This window comes from Trichoplusia ni, chromosome 12 (genome assembly GCF_003590095.1).
Source record: "Trichoplusia ni isolate ovarian cell line Hi5 chromosome 12, tn1, whole genome shotgun sequence".
NCBI lineage: Eukaryota > Metazoa > Arthropoda > Insecta > Lepidoptera > Noctuidae > Trichoplusia > Trichoplusia ni.
In genome coordinates, this window is record NC_039489.1 from 11177046 (window position 1) to 11190103 (window position 13058).

The window sequence follows — 13058 nt, forward strand, 5'->3', positions numbered from 1 at the left end:
ATCATTGTTTTGTAAGCTTTTGTATACAAATACATACATGTATAAATGTCATACATTTTTAACAGACTGAATGACAAAAACGGAGACCGATAACAGTTCTAAATATTTGTGTACTTCTTAATATTTAAAGTCATTGGGTTTTTGGAAGTATGAAAGTAAGGAGATGCCAAACATTTAAATTTTAGTTGTATTTTTAGGTAGTATTTGATCGCAATAAAAATACAAAAAAAAACCTGTATAAGTTGGAAAAAAGACATGTGACGGACAAAATTATAAGCAAATGTGCAAGAAAAAAAACATAAAAACACCTTTACCCTGACCGCGCACTTGCAGTAGCCAAAGATGCAACGGTGAAAATAAAGTAAACGGCTTGAAAAAAACCCTAAATTCCTTTTTAAATTAAAGTTTATGTTAAATAGTAAATTAATAACTAACCACCGCATCCAGACAAGTGTTCTCACAAACATCATAACCGCTCCACTATCGGTGACGTGTCTAGCGATTAAAGGACGCAGTAACGACCGTTTGCGATAAAAACTGATAACTAATCTCATTCTTAGTCAACTAGCGGCCACACTCGTTTGTTTCTTACATCCGCGATCAGTCCACTCCAAACATACCAAATTTAAAATTCAAATATTTAAAATCCTTCTCAATTCAAAACAGTTAAAAACTTAAAACGTTCGAACTTTAGTACCGTTGTTGCAATATACTTAATTTAAAATTAATAATATTTTCATAAATAAAATCATTCATAATTCAAAACCGATTTATAACGGGCCGCTTAGTTTACAAGTTAACGTTCGAGATTTAAAACTATTCAAATAAAGAATGCGTGTCGGTTTCAATTCGTGACAAAATTACGTTGCCAGTGTTTTTAAATGAGACATCGACAATTTAACATCTTATTATAGTACCGTTGCTTCGGTTTTTGAATGGAAATGAGAATGCATATACAATTTTACGATTTAAATCAATACTAATAAAATGTACTTCTTAGTGTGTTGTTGCATAACAGTTAACGTGTTAATACGTTACAAATAGCAGTTAATAGATCGAATTTTCGTATGAAAGTTGAGTGATTCAGTGTTCGGGACGATGCGTGTGCGTCTGCATGTTGCTAAGATTGCGCTGTTAGTGTTGTGCTAGTGTTGTGCATTATGAGTGTTCCGAATTTAAGTGTTGATCAAATTACAGGTAATTTTCCTTTTAATTTTTATTATACGGCTTTCTTATCTATTTCCTTTTTTGTAGCTGAACAGATCTTTTTCTGATGTTTGTTTTGTTTAGATTCTTGACCAAGAGTTCTTGATCGAAAGGTCGCATATTTCGTCGATGATTGTATAAGGTGTGAATTGACCTTGTGTTTTGATAAAAGCCGTATGAGTATGAGTTAGTATTAGGTTTCCTTAAGAAGAAATATATTCAGGCAAGAACATATATTCTTTATTTATCGTTATCGTTCTTCTGTTTATATTTAGTTTATTTGATTAATTTCTGTAATGTAAATGTTTAATGTTTGTGTAACTAAATATATTATTTCGAGCAATGATGCTAAGAATACACTACAGGTTTAATAGATTTTTACACATGGCAACAACAAAACTTATGGCTGTTAGAACCTGTACTTTTATTTCTTGATTTAAATAGAATTCCATTTACTTTTTACTATCTTATATGTCAAAATGAAAATAAAATTACATAACCTAACATAGCTGGCCAGTTTTGTTATTTTCAATAAGAAAATAAAAAAAACATAGTCAAGTTTCAAGTATTTTAAAATGGAATATCTATTTAACGGAATCGTTTCTTCGAATCAACAATTCAAGATGGCTACCACATAAATAGTTAAAGTCCACTAAACACAAACAAAAATGGCGCCTCTTATCTGTTACTCTAATTACCCAGACACATTACTTAAACAAACGAAATTTTTGAACAACACTACCTATTGATACATGTCCATTACGTATTTTGTACTGGAAACGACCAAAAGCTGCTTAGTAAACGAGCAATGTATTCTGTTCAACGCAAAAAACGCTTTAGACGTTCGGTAATTACCAAACATATTACTTGTAAGGAAGTATACTGATATATTCTAGTTAATGAGAAACAGACGGAAAATAAATAAATAATCCTAATGGGAAATGCTGGTATATCCAGCCAATCCTTTCCTCTATTTCATTTATTACGTACAGTTAGCAGAAAAGCTCAAAAAATATAACTCTTAAATATAACCATATTCCAAAAGAAAGCAATCTTAACAACAAAAGTTATCTCATTTTAATATCAACACAAATATGACATCAACCTTTGGACAACAAAAATATATAAATATTTTCAAGAACATTACATTTCTGGCAGCTTGTAAATCGGATTTATTTATCGCTTTTTCTCCTGACTGTACTCTGGTAACCTAGATTTTATCCCGAGAATATTACTGGCTTTCGTATCCGTAAAGCTAAATCCGATTGCAACGTCTAAGTATTTGAAATATCTTTCCTTTTCCTTCTTTTAAAAGAAATTCAAAGAAATAATGCTTTTCTGTGTTTCCAGAAAACCGTTCGACATATCTCAAAACGGGCATTGAATGACAGTTACTACTTTTAAATTTCGAATTGAGTTGAACAAAACAGAAAAAGAATCGAAATTCGAAGAAGTTTTAATTTGAAATATTTATATGCTGTCATGCCCGTTCTATTCTAAATTTGAAATAAATTCTTGGTTTTAATAATATTATTATCGTTTATTTTATTTTCACTGTGACTGGATTTATGTTGAGGGTTCATTGACCTATCAGCTGTTTTGATATCTACGATCTGAGTCTCTATGAGATTACTGTTAAAACATTATGTGAATTATTGGTGTAGAAAATGGTGCTCGTTAATTGAAATATTATTATAATTGTATCAATAACTAAACGTAAAATAATCGTACATTTTATTTTCTCAGCCTGAAAATAAAAGTATTTTCTACATCAAAACCGAATACTAATCAAAGCATTTCCACAATAATAATGAACCCGAATCACAACCAAAAAATCAAACGAACAAACAAACATATTTTCCTAATTGTTTACCTACAATTAGCACAAGACAAAAAAAAACACAAGTTATTCACCTCTTACAAATTGGTTCCGTACCGTTAAACAGCGTAATTACTCATTGTTCCGTTTGTTTTTCATTTGTTTTAATTTGGTATTCAAGAATTTTGACTGCAGTAGGCTTTGCGCGTAGCATTTTGTACGACCATACGACCATGCGACCATCTTGAAAATAAAAAGGACTTCTACAAGTCTTTTTTAATTTGCAAGATGGTCGCTTTGTTTAAAGTAGTAAATAGTTTCAGCTTGATATAACACCAGCTGACTGTATTAGGGTTTTTAGGTGAAATTATAAAATGACAAAGAAAAAATAAAATAGCGGATTTTACAGGCAACAACCTTCTTTGTTAAATTACATTAATATTTTTTTGTTCATCGAAAGTATGTCAGTGCTTGTGTGTATGTGTGTTAACCCTACACGCTTAAACAGTAAGACCGATTTCGATGAAATTTTATATGGAAGTAGCCGTCACCTTGCATTAACACGTAGGCCACTTTAGTACTGGTGACTCGTGTTTTACTATCTAATACTTATTTTGCAAATCGATCCAAAAGATCTTTTTTTTATAAATATATTTTTTATTTAGGAAGATTAAGATCTCACACATAAAGGTTGCTTAGATAGATCGCATACGTCACAACACATGGCAATCATTCAATGAATAGCTTAGCCTAGGAGTGGCCTAGGAATATTTTCTAGTAACTAAGAGCTGACGTCATGCAAACACTTGAATGAACACAGATTCCATGCAGCAATGTGTGATAACGTATACATAGCTTATCAACATATGTATTATACACGTTTACTATAATTGAGTGCATATTGAATAGTTTCCTACATAATATTTCAATTCACCTCCCAATTTGAATACGAATTAATATTTGTATAGGTAGGTATTTTTTCTTTCTCTTTATTTGAAAACGACTCCCGCTGAAAGGAATGAAAATTTTTAATTTAAGGCGTTTCGCAAAATTCAAGTCACTTTTACAAAAACACCTAGACTCAGAGCGGGCATTCGTGGATTACATAAATACTTGTATTACACGATGATCGAACCCGGGACACGTCGCATGGTGACTTTAACCACTCGACTTCTGTGTAATTTCTATTGTCTATTCCATGTTAAATGAAATATTAAGAATACATTTATGTCTTTCAAAATAACATAGACATAATTAAAATAAATGAACATTTTTATAGTGAACGAGCGTAGAGGATATATTTTTAAAGTAAAAAGGCGTTTTAGGCAATAACAGGCCTATATTTTTCCTTTAATTAGGTGCTTCGTTTTTATACCGCCTTGAAACACTCTAATTAATTGAGCCCGCCATTAAATAACAAGTATTGCATCGAAAAGATTTTCAAATAAAAATTGCAACTTGATTTATTTATTTTTGAATGTAATCTCACACACAGCTAACCACTTACTACCTTAACATATTATTAACTCAAACTTACAAAACCAAAAAAAAAAAATCAAGTAACATGAAAAGTTTCCAAAAGTATCTTGTAACAAATTACTCAAAACAAAGGCCAGTCCAATCCGTATTATCAGGCCATAAACGGCCATACATCTCGCTGTCGTCGCTCCGCCGGTGGCCGATAAGGCCATACGCACAACCCATGCATCTCATACAAATCATACATTTAAAAGTGCCTATGAAAAATTGATCTGCACTTTGCCACTATCTGTAGGTGTTACGATGTCAGATGCAATTGATGCGGTATTATTTTGATTTGTGACGTGTAATAAATTTAAATGATACTTTGGTGAAACATTTGTAGCTAAAATTGATTTAAGGCCCATAAAAACAATTATTTGTTATTTATGTCAACGAAGCTTTTTCTATATTTCACTGTGAATGGGCTCTCTGCTATATGAGGCAACTTTTCAATTAAGAGTCACTGTTTTACTCTTGGTTTTTATTTTTATAATTGTTTTATTCGAAATCTCATTTTTTTCTTAATGTTTTCAAAAATGTTTTAAAAACATACTTCTGTGCCAAAGTATTTAGAAAATTTTACTATGCAATAAAAAACAAATTCAAAACAAAGTCATGCTGTCAAGATTATACCCAATCTCCACCGCTTCCTACCTCCAGTTGTGAAGAAAAACAGAGCAACCAACTCCACTGGAGCGGCACATTGCAATTCACTTACAATTTTCCATACATTACCACATCCAAAACAATACTTAAGTACTTTATCCCTCCTGGTTACCCGCTTTCCTCTCCATTATTTAAGCATTTGTTACCGTCACTTCCACAATACTGCTGATTGGCCCTTCCCCGTAAGACAGAGAGCACATCTCCAACATAACCTGACCCCTTAACATCACAACACTTGATTGATATACTCAACATTAGTTACACGTCCAGAGGCCAGGAACTCTGGTTATGACACATTAATATTTATTAGGAGAAAGCAAGTTTGTTTGTTTAGTTTTTTCTAAAGAATCTTAACTAGTTGTAATAAGCAATTAGTGAAATAACGCTACCGAGAATGTTTTCTTAATTAGATCTTTTGAATTTTTTGTTTGATAGGCCGTGGTATTGCATCTCGTTAAATATCTAAAAGAATATGGTCGTTTGCTTATCTAACACTGCTTGTCCGAAATGTTTTGATCTAGCTTCAACTACGCAAAACAGCAGATACCAATATTGTTTCAGTGTCTTTCAGTCTACTATAATCACACGTAGCTACGAACCCCTCTTTGAACAATAATCAAAAAGAGTCTTAATCACTTCAATAAATGCTTAACATCAAATAATGAAGACAGAAAGTTAATCATGGAAACTCTATAATATTTATGGTCACAAAATCTGTGTTTATGGTCCAGTTTTATGGTAAAACAATGGAACAGCTATGGGACCCACGCTTTGACGTTAATGCGATTTAAAAACTCGTTAATTGTAATTAATGGCTGGGCTATATAATTTTGTGACTAATTTACTGCTTTATTTGCATCATTAGTAGAACAGTGACGTTATGTTGTGGGACGACTTAAGATAGAGATAGTTTATTTCTTGTTCCAAGCTTTTATTTAATTTCACCTGTACGTGTCTGTAAGTTTGCAAGTTTAATTTAACTTATTTCCCGGTTTTTGTTTGGCTGAAATTTTGATTTGTATATATTTTGCGTGACTGCAAGATATTATGATAACATGCTGAGCAAAGCTGGAGCTAGAGAGAGGACATCGGATTTTATCGCAATAAAATGACACTGCTTCATTGAGTTTTGATTGGACAGAACAGCAAGATAAAAATCTTAAACATATTTTTAATTTCTTCAAACTTATCACACATCCTTACTAATATTATAAATACGAAAGTAACTCTGTCTGTCTATCTGTTAGGCTTTCACGTCTAAACCACTGAACTGATTTTAATGAAATTTGGTACAGAGATAGAGTTGACCTTGAGAAAGAACATAGGATAGTTTATATCCCGGACTTTTGAAGAGTTCTCTTGGAAACGCGATATAACCGACATCGACGCGGGCGAAGCCGCGGGCGAAAAGCTAGTTTTAGTATTCATTAAGGCTAAAGACTCTAATAACAGGCTTTAGAAATTTATAAACTAATTTAAACTTCACTATTAATTAATCAATTAACTTAGCCTATCGCGGTCAACAGCTGACCATAACCCTTTCCCAAATTCTGCTACAACCATAGAAATCTAAATAATTACCTTGTTATTTAGATTTCTATGGCTACAACACTCGGTCCAAAAACATATTTTTACTAATTTACTGTCTATGATCCTGGGGTCTTTATAACCATCTATAACACTTTGTAATATACTGTCTGTGCCCTTGGAGTCCTTGTTACCGTCAATAACAATTACAATTTCGACCACAATCACTGCGGTTCAGTCGTACCCTTGTACCCTATTAACAGTGTAAATGTGTTTGTTACAGAGATCGAAGCTGCGGAGGCATGCAAATGGCTAAGGGCGGCCGGATTCCCTCAGTATGCGCAGATGTACGAAGGTGAGTCTCCAATGTATAATATATCTAATATATAATATGCCATCCCTTGCACAACTGATAAACATACTTCTGTATTTCTAAATACATACATAATATAGATAAATTGCACCCCATAATATAGAAATATTGTGATCATCACACAAAATTTTTCCCTGGGTCTTAATCGAACCCACTACAAAAATCTCTAAAAACCCTAAACTTTGCTCTGATCCGTTGGCGAATCACGTAACCATCGTTCTTGTGTACTATGTGGCAGCCAACCACCTTCATGGTTAAAATAAATCGTTGATTAAATCTATTAATATTATTTAAGACGTTTAAAGCTATAAAACACGAGATTCAACGTTTCAATTACTTACCATTAACCTTACTTTACCAACATAATACAGCAAACTGAATAACATATCTCACTAAATATTTAAACACTTGGGGTAACAGTAACTAAACAACAATGACAATAATTTCAACAAATTCACAATACATTAAGCAAGGGTTTCCACGAAACAGGTCCTATTAAGGACAGTCCCGGAATGGTCCCGACCTGTCCCAACTTATCTATTAATCATACTTACCAGTCAATGCAACGTTTGGCCCACATTTAGGATTTGTATATACAGGTTGTTGTCAAAATGTTTATGTTAATTAAAACTCAAAAACATCCTGTAGGTAGAGAATCTTTTAAATGTTTGTTTGTTACAAAAATATTTTCAATTTAGAACTTTTAACAAGTAGCCCCTGAGCTCCTCTTATAATCTTATAATGACTTAAACAATTTAATAAACAACTGCCCAAGGGTCAATTTCCTGATCAAAGAAACAAGGCATTCTTGCTAAAAAATTCTCTACTGGTCAATAATTTGAAATGCTAGTGAAAATAGATCGAAAGTACCTATCAATTAATTAGAAACAAAAAAAATGGGTCTGTACATAGATGCCTTAGAATTACAATCTTAATTAAATAATATAGGTTTAAATGCCTCATGTCTTAGAATTACATATATTACCATATTATTGCGCATTCAGCACGTGTTACTATGTACCCACAAATTGCTTCAAACGACCAAAAACGGCGCTGATATTAATACGCACCTTTGTTCTCGCATTCATTTAATTATTTGTGAACAGCCTGTATATTGAGTCGATAACGAAGCTCAGCTGGCTAGATGAAGCCAAATCCCACTCAATTGATCGCCATTCTTACTTTTATTGATGATAGAATTATGTGGACATACCTTATGACGACTTGGTTGGTTATATCATAATCTAAGTTTGTTACATCACATGAATCGGATTTACGAGGAAAATTAAATTTTTGAAATAAAATTATGTACTGGAATAAGATTTTATGCACTTCATCTGGTAATTACGATTTAATAAGAAAGCGAAATGCCTTAGAAAAGCGGTTACTACTTACTGCAAGACCAAATTATACAGTGAACATAAAAAATAACACTGGATTGCTGGAAACTGGATTTATTCTGAAAAATTCAATTGATAATTCAATGAATTCAGCCTATCGAAGTCCAAAGCTGGGCAAAGGCCACCCCCATGTTGCACAAAAAACTTCGAAAAACGCAATAATACCCTAAAAATTAAATGACCTAGAAATATTTCACCATAAACCTTATGTAGTATTTTTATTTAAGCTCCATGTCTACCAAGTTTATACATCGTTACCATACCAAAGAGCCCAGTTTTCAATTAAAATAAAGCAAATATCCCCTTGAAGGTAAATTAAACCACGTGCCATCGTAACGTGCCTGAAATACTGAATCTAGACCGGCTTAGTTCATAACAACGTCTTAAGCCTAGGTCACTTCAGGAGCCCAGCATGTAGCTCTTGTACTAAGACTTGAATCGTAGGAGCGAGATGGCGTTATAAGCTGTAGCGCGCCATCCCGCTTTAACAACTGCAAGAGCTATATTAAGAAGCGTTGGTAAGCCTCCTGTTGCTCGATCGCTTCTGTGGTTCTGTATGTAGTTGATTTGATGTTAGGGTTGCGTTTTTGAGTTGTGTTTGACAAGCAGAGTATCATGTGTTATAGGTATTTAGGGTGAAAGCATTGTAAAAAGGTAGCCATTAGTAGGTTGACAATCGGCTATTATCTATTTTTCACTCACACTGGAATTACCCTTGCACTAATTTATGGATCAATTTTTTTTTTCACATTACCAACTATACTACAATTATACACTCCAATAAAATTAGTATAATACAACTTTAGTTAAAAAAAACGTTTTGCTCAAAACTAAAATGGCAATCACTAATCCCGATACTTAAGAAAAATTAATAAAATAAAAAAAAATTGACTGAAATCAGTGCCTAAAAACGTACAAAAAATTCAAGCAACTTTCCGAAACCTCTTCTGTTTCTACGGGACATTAAATTTTGGTATTCAGTAAGCAATGTCCAATTTGACTAATGGGCCAGATCTTTGTCCTCTTTAACCCTTTTCGCCCTTTGTTCACACTCAATTTGATTTCTATTTACATTCTCGTAGGGTACAAAAATGGCGGTGAATACTAAGTAGAAAATATTCTGTTAAGATTCTGCAAAATATTATGTAAATATGAATTATCTTGTTTAGCGTATTAGAATAAAAACAGTTCGAGATTAGGTCACGAATCTTTGTTTTTCGTAGTCAATTTTGTTATACAATTTTGATCAACGTGGCAATTTATCGGGTTAGGTATCTCTAATATACGTGCCTCCAAAATACGTCGACTTAACGAAATAAGTATATTTCGTATTCGGTATCTCATCAGACAACATCTCATCAACATCAGAATTTAATATACGTAATTTATGAAAGAAATTAGATCAAAGGGTATCTCTACAGATACTCTATGAAAAAAGAACATTGCAATCCATCGCTTGACATATGCCCAAGAGGCCATTAGATTTTACGAGATATGACAAATATTAAGCACTTACTCTACCAATTAGTTCATAAACCTTATCCATATTAGTCCTTCCATCGATACCAGATATACGACGACAATATAAAGTAAATTATCCTTTATTGGAACCAAAGCAAAGGCAAAAGGATTATACTCATTCACTCTTATTCCGTGACGTCAGTATACCACTCCATTCTATAGTTGATCGTCTATTCTCCAAATATGGAGTCCATAAAATTGGTGTTTTCAGGGTTCTGTACTCAAAAGGTAAAACGGAACCCTGTTTCTGAGGTTCGACGCTGTTTTTTGCCCGTTACCAGGATTTATCTCGTGAACCGTGATACAAATAAGCTAAAGATTAATTCATTTTTAGCTTATTTGTACCGAATTTTCATTGTTTCGAAGTCCAACTCGCACTTGACCGGTTTACAGGCAGATTTTAAGTATGTAGAATAATAACCCTTTGTATTTTTATGTTACTATCTATTGATAATTTACTTCAGCCTGCATTGTTCCAACACTGAGTTATCTATGGAACTCCTCCGAAATCTATTATCACAGCTTTATGCAGCGCAGTCGTGTTTCTTTGCCACTATAGGAAGAACTTCTCTTTTATCAGCCTGGGATTCTACCCTTCCTCCGACCCCTATACTGGCCGTTAACAAAAACAACATAGCCATACACCGACACCAAGACACTGATGACGTAACAACGGCGGTTTAGATTAAGTCGGTAAAAGAATGACGCTACCCACTTCCTCCCTCTTTCGTCCAAGTACTCATATCATAGTATGACTGCTGCAGTTATTAAAGCGAGATAGCACTCTACACCGAGTCAGGAACGCCATCTTGCTCCTACAACAGCACTAGCAACACATTAGGAGCGTAAAGCAGGCAAACTGATATACAAAAATGTAACATCAAAGAAAGCCATTAAAAAATACATGAATAAAAAATTATCACTAAAAGTAAAAATTAAATCATAACCTTAAAATGTAAAAAGCTTTTAAAACACATTTTACTAATCGTTCGCACCATTACGGTATATAAAAACCGAGAGATAATTACTCATTTTCCAGTTATACTTTACGTAGTTAGCAATAAAGGTCATTTTGCAATGTGTAGTTTAAGATTTTATGACAAATACTCATTGCTCAGACGTTTATCGTAATCTGAGATAAAGTGAACATAAAAATGCTGACAAGAGTGTTTTGTTTGCAGTATGGAGTCATCAATGCGAAGTCTCGTATGACGTAAAATTGTAGAGTTCGAAATATTCTTAGAAACGGCGTGATATTTCCTTTAATTATTTTTGAATCAGAATTTGAAGTGATCTGTCTGTGAGACATTGTGGTCTGTGGTGTGATAATATCGGTTATAGTGTGCTTTTTGCTGTGTCTATGTTACGAAAGAAAATTTTGGACAGTATATTGTAAGTTGATTAAATTTAAACTTTATTATCATTATGACATGGTGCCATTTCCTATAGCACTGAAAATTAATTAACCAGTAAATACTTGACCTATGACAACATCTGTTTCTGTAAATAATTTAAAAAATTTAAAAAGATCGTCTAACTAAATACGCAAGCTCTATCTATCTATATTCGAAATAAGTTTTCTCCAATGACCAAAAATATCCTTGAACAAATAGGTTGTAATAGTCCTAATAATCATTTTCTACATAATTAAGTGTCAAATTGACAATTTAATTCCTTACTAACTAACAATAATGTAATCTATATCAATTATAATTATAATTCTGTAATAATTTATCTACATGGAGTTTTTACAGCTGGTTTTATAAAACAGAAAACACAATTTCCTTAAAAATAAACTATAATTCTCCATTTTCCGTATATGACGAACGGAGATCAAAAACCTAGTGGTCAAAAATATAAAATTCCAGGTAAAAAGGCACTTGTTCAATATGTCTTTTTTGTAATGTTTTATTAAGGAAAGGAAGGCTAAACTCAAAATTTATAGTCATAATTAAAAATTATGCTTTCATACTTTGTATTTGCTTTATACCTTAAATGATTTAATTACTGGCATTATTACACCTGGTGCTAAATTAAGAGCATTAATTTTGATCTCTATATTGATTTTGTTTATGTTTAGTTTTATTGGTAAGTATGGCCATTTTTGTGTATCACCTTGCACTTAATGGATATTTTAAATATATCTATTTAAAGTATTTTTACTCCACAATAATAAAAATGTAATGTAAACATTAAAACTAAAAATAACATGGTTTTGGAATGCATAGCAGTAACTTAACAACAAATCTCTACCATAAAACAAATATTTACAGCGTAATAGACCTAGTTAAATATTTAAAATGCAGTTAAAGTAAAAAAATCTTTTGGAGTCAGTTAATTTTTATTGACTCTATAAAAGTCGGACCTTCATAATTTTCGTATTTGGCCATTCGAACTAGTTTCGTAACAACAAAAAGCGCCACAAGAACCATAACAATAAATAAAACAGCGGACCCAAAGGCATAATCCGGCGTTTTGCTAAAAAAAAAATAAGAAAAAATTAAAACCTTTTTAGAGAAAGTGGCCGCCCACATATGATACCCACTTACATTAGTTTTGGTCAATAAATGATCGTTTACGTCATCCCACAGTCAAACAAAATGTAACTGATTATCGTTATCCATAACACAGGTAAATTCTAGCAAATGACTAAATTCCGAACGAAAAATGCCCATACAATTTCTATTTGACACTTCTTTGACAGATAACAAAATCTTAATGCAGCTCTCTAACCATCCTTCAAGCGAAAATAGACCTTATTCACATGTAATAAGTTCTATTTGTTTATTTATGATAATTGGGTTTAATTTTGTGCTAAAAGTAGTATAGCTGTTGGGGGTCGTATCCTTGACAAGCAAACTTATCCGTTTTTTTTTTCTACGATTCGTTCAGGTAACCACTAGAGCAGTGGGTGACGGTGTGTTGTGTGGGACGGACTGTTACGTGGTTTGTGATTTTGTGTTCGAAATTCAAATATGTTTATTTTTTTTATTATGTTTTAAGTGATATCAATTTTTCGGATTTG

At 32.6% G+C, this 13058-nt stretch overlaps 1 protein-coding gene across 1 annotated transcript in view; it reads left to right on the forward strand.

The window, feature by feature from the left end:
• Nucleotides 1-386: 386 nt before the first annotated feature.
• Nucleotides 387-13058, forward strand: part of LOC113499539 (rho GTPase-activating protein 7-like) — a 76010-nt gene continuing 63338 nt past the window's right edge. The window contains 2 exon segments of the mRNA XM_026880052.1: nt 387-1197; nt 7023-7094. Of these exon segments, the coding sequence (XP_026735853.1) occupies nt 1161-1197; nt 7023-7094 (109 nt within the window). The 5' untranslated portion in view covers nt 387-1160.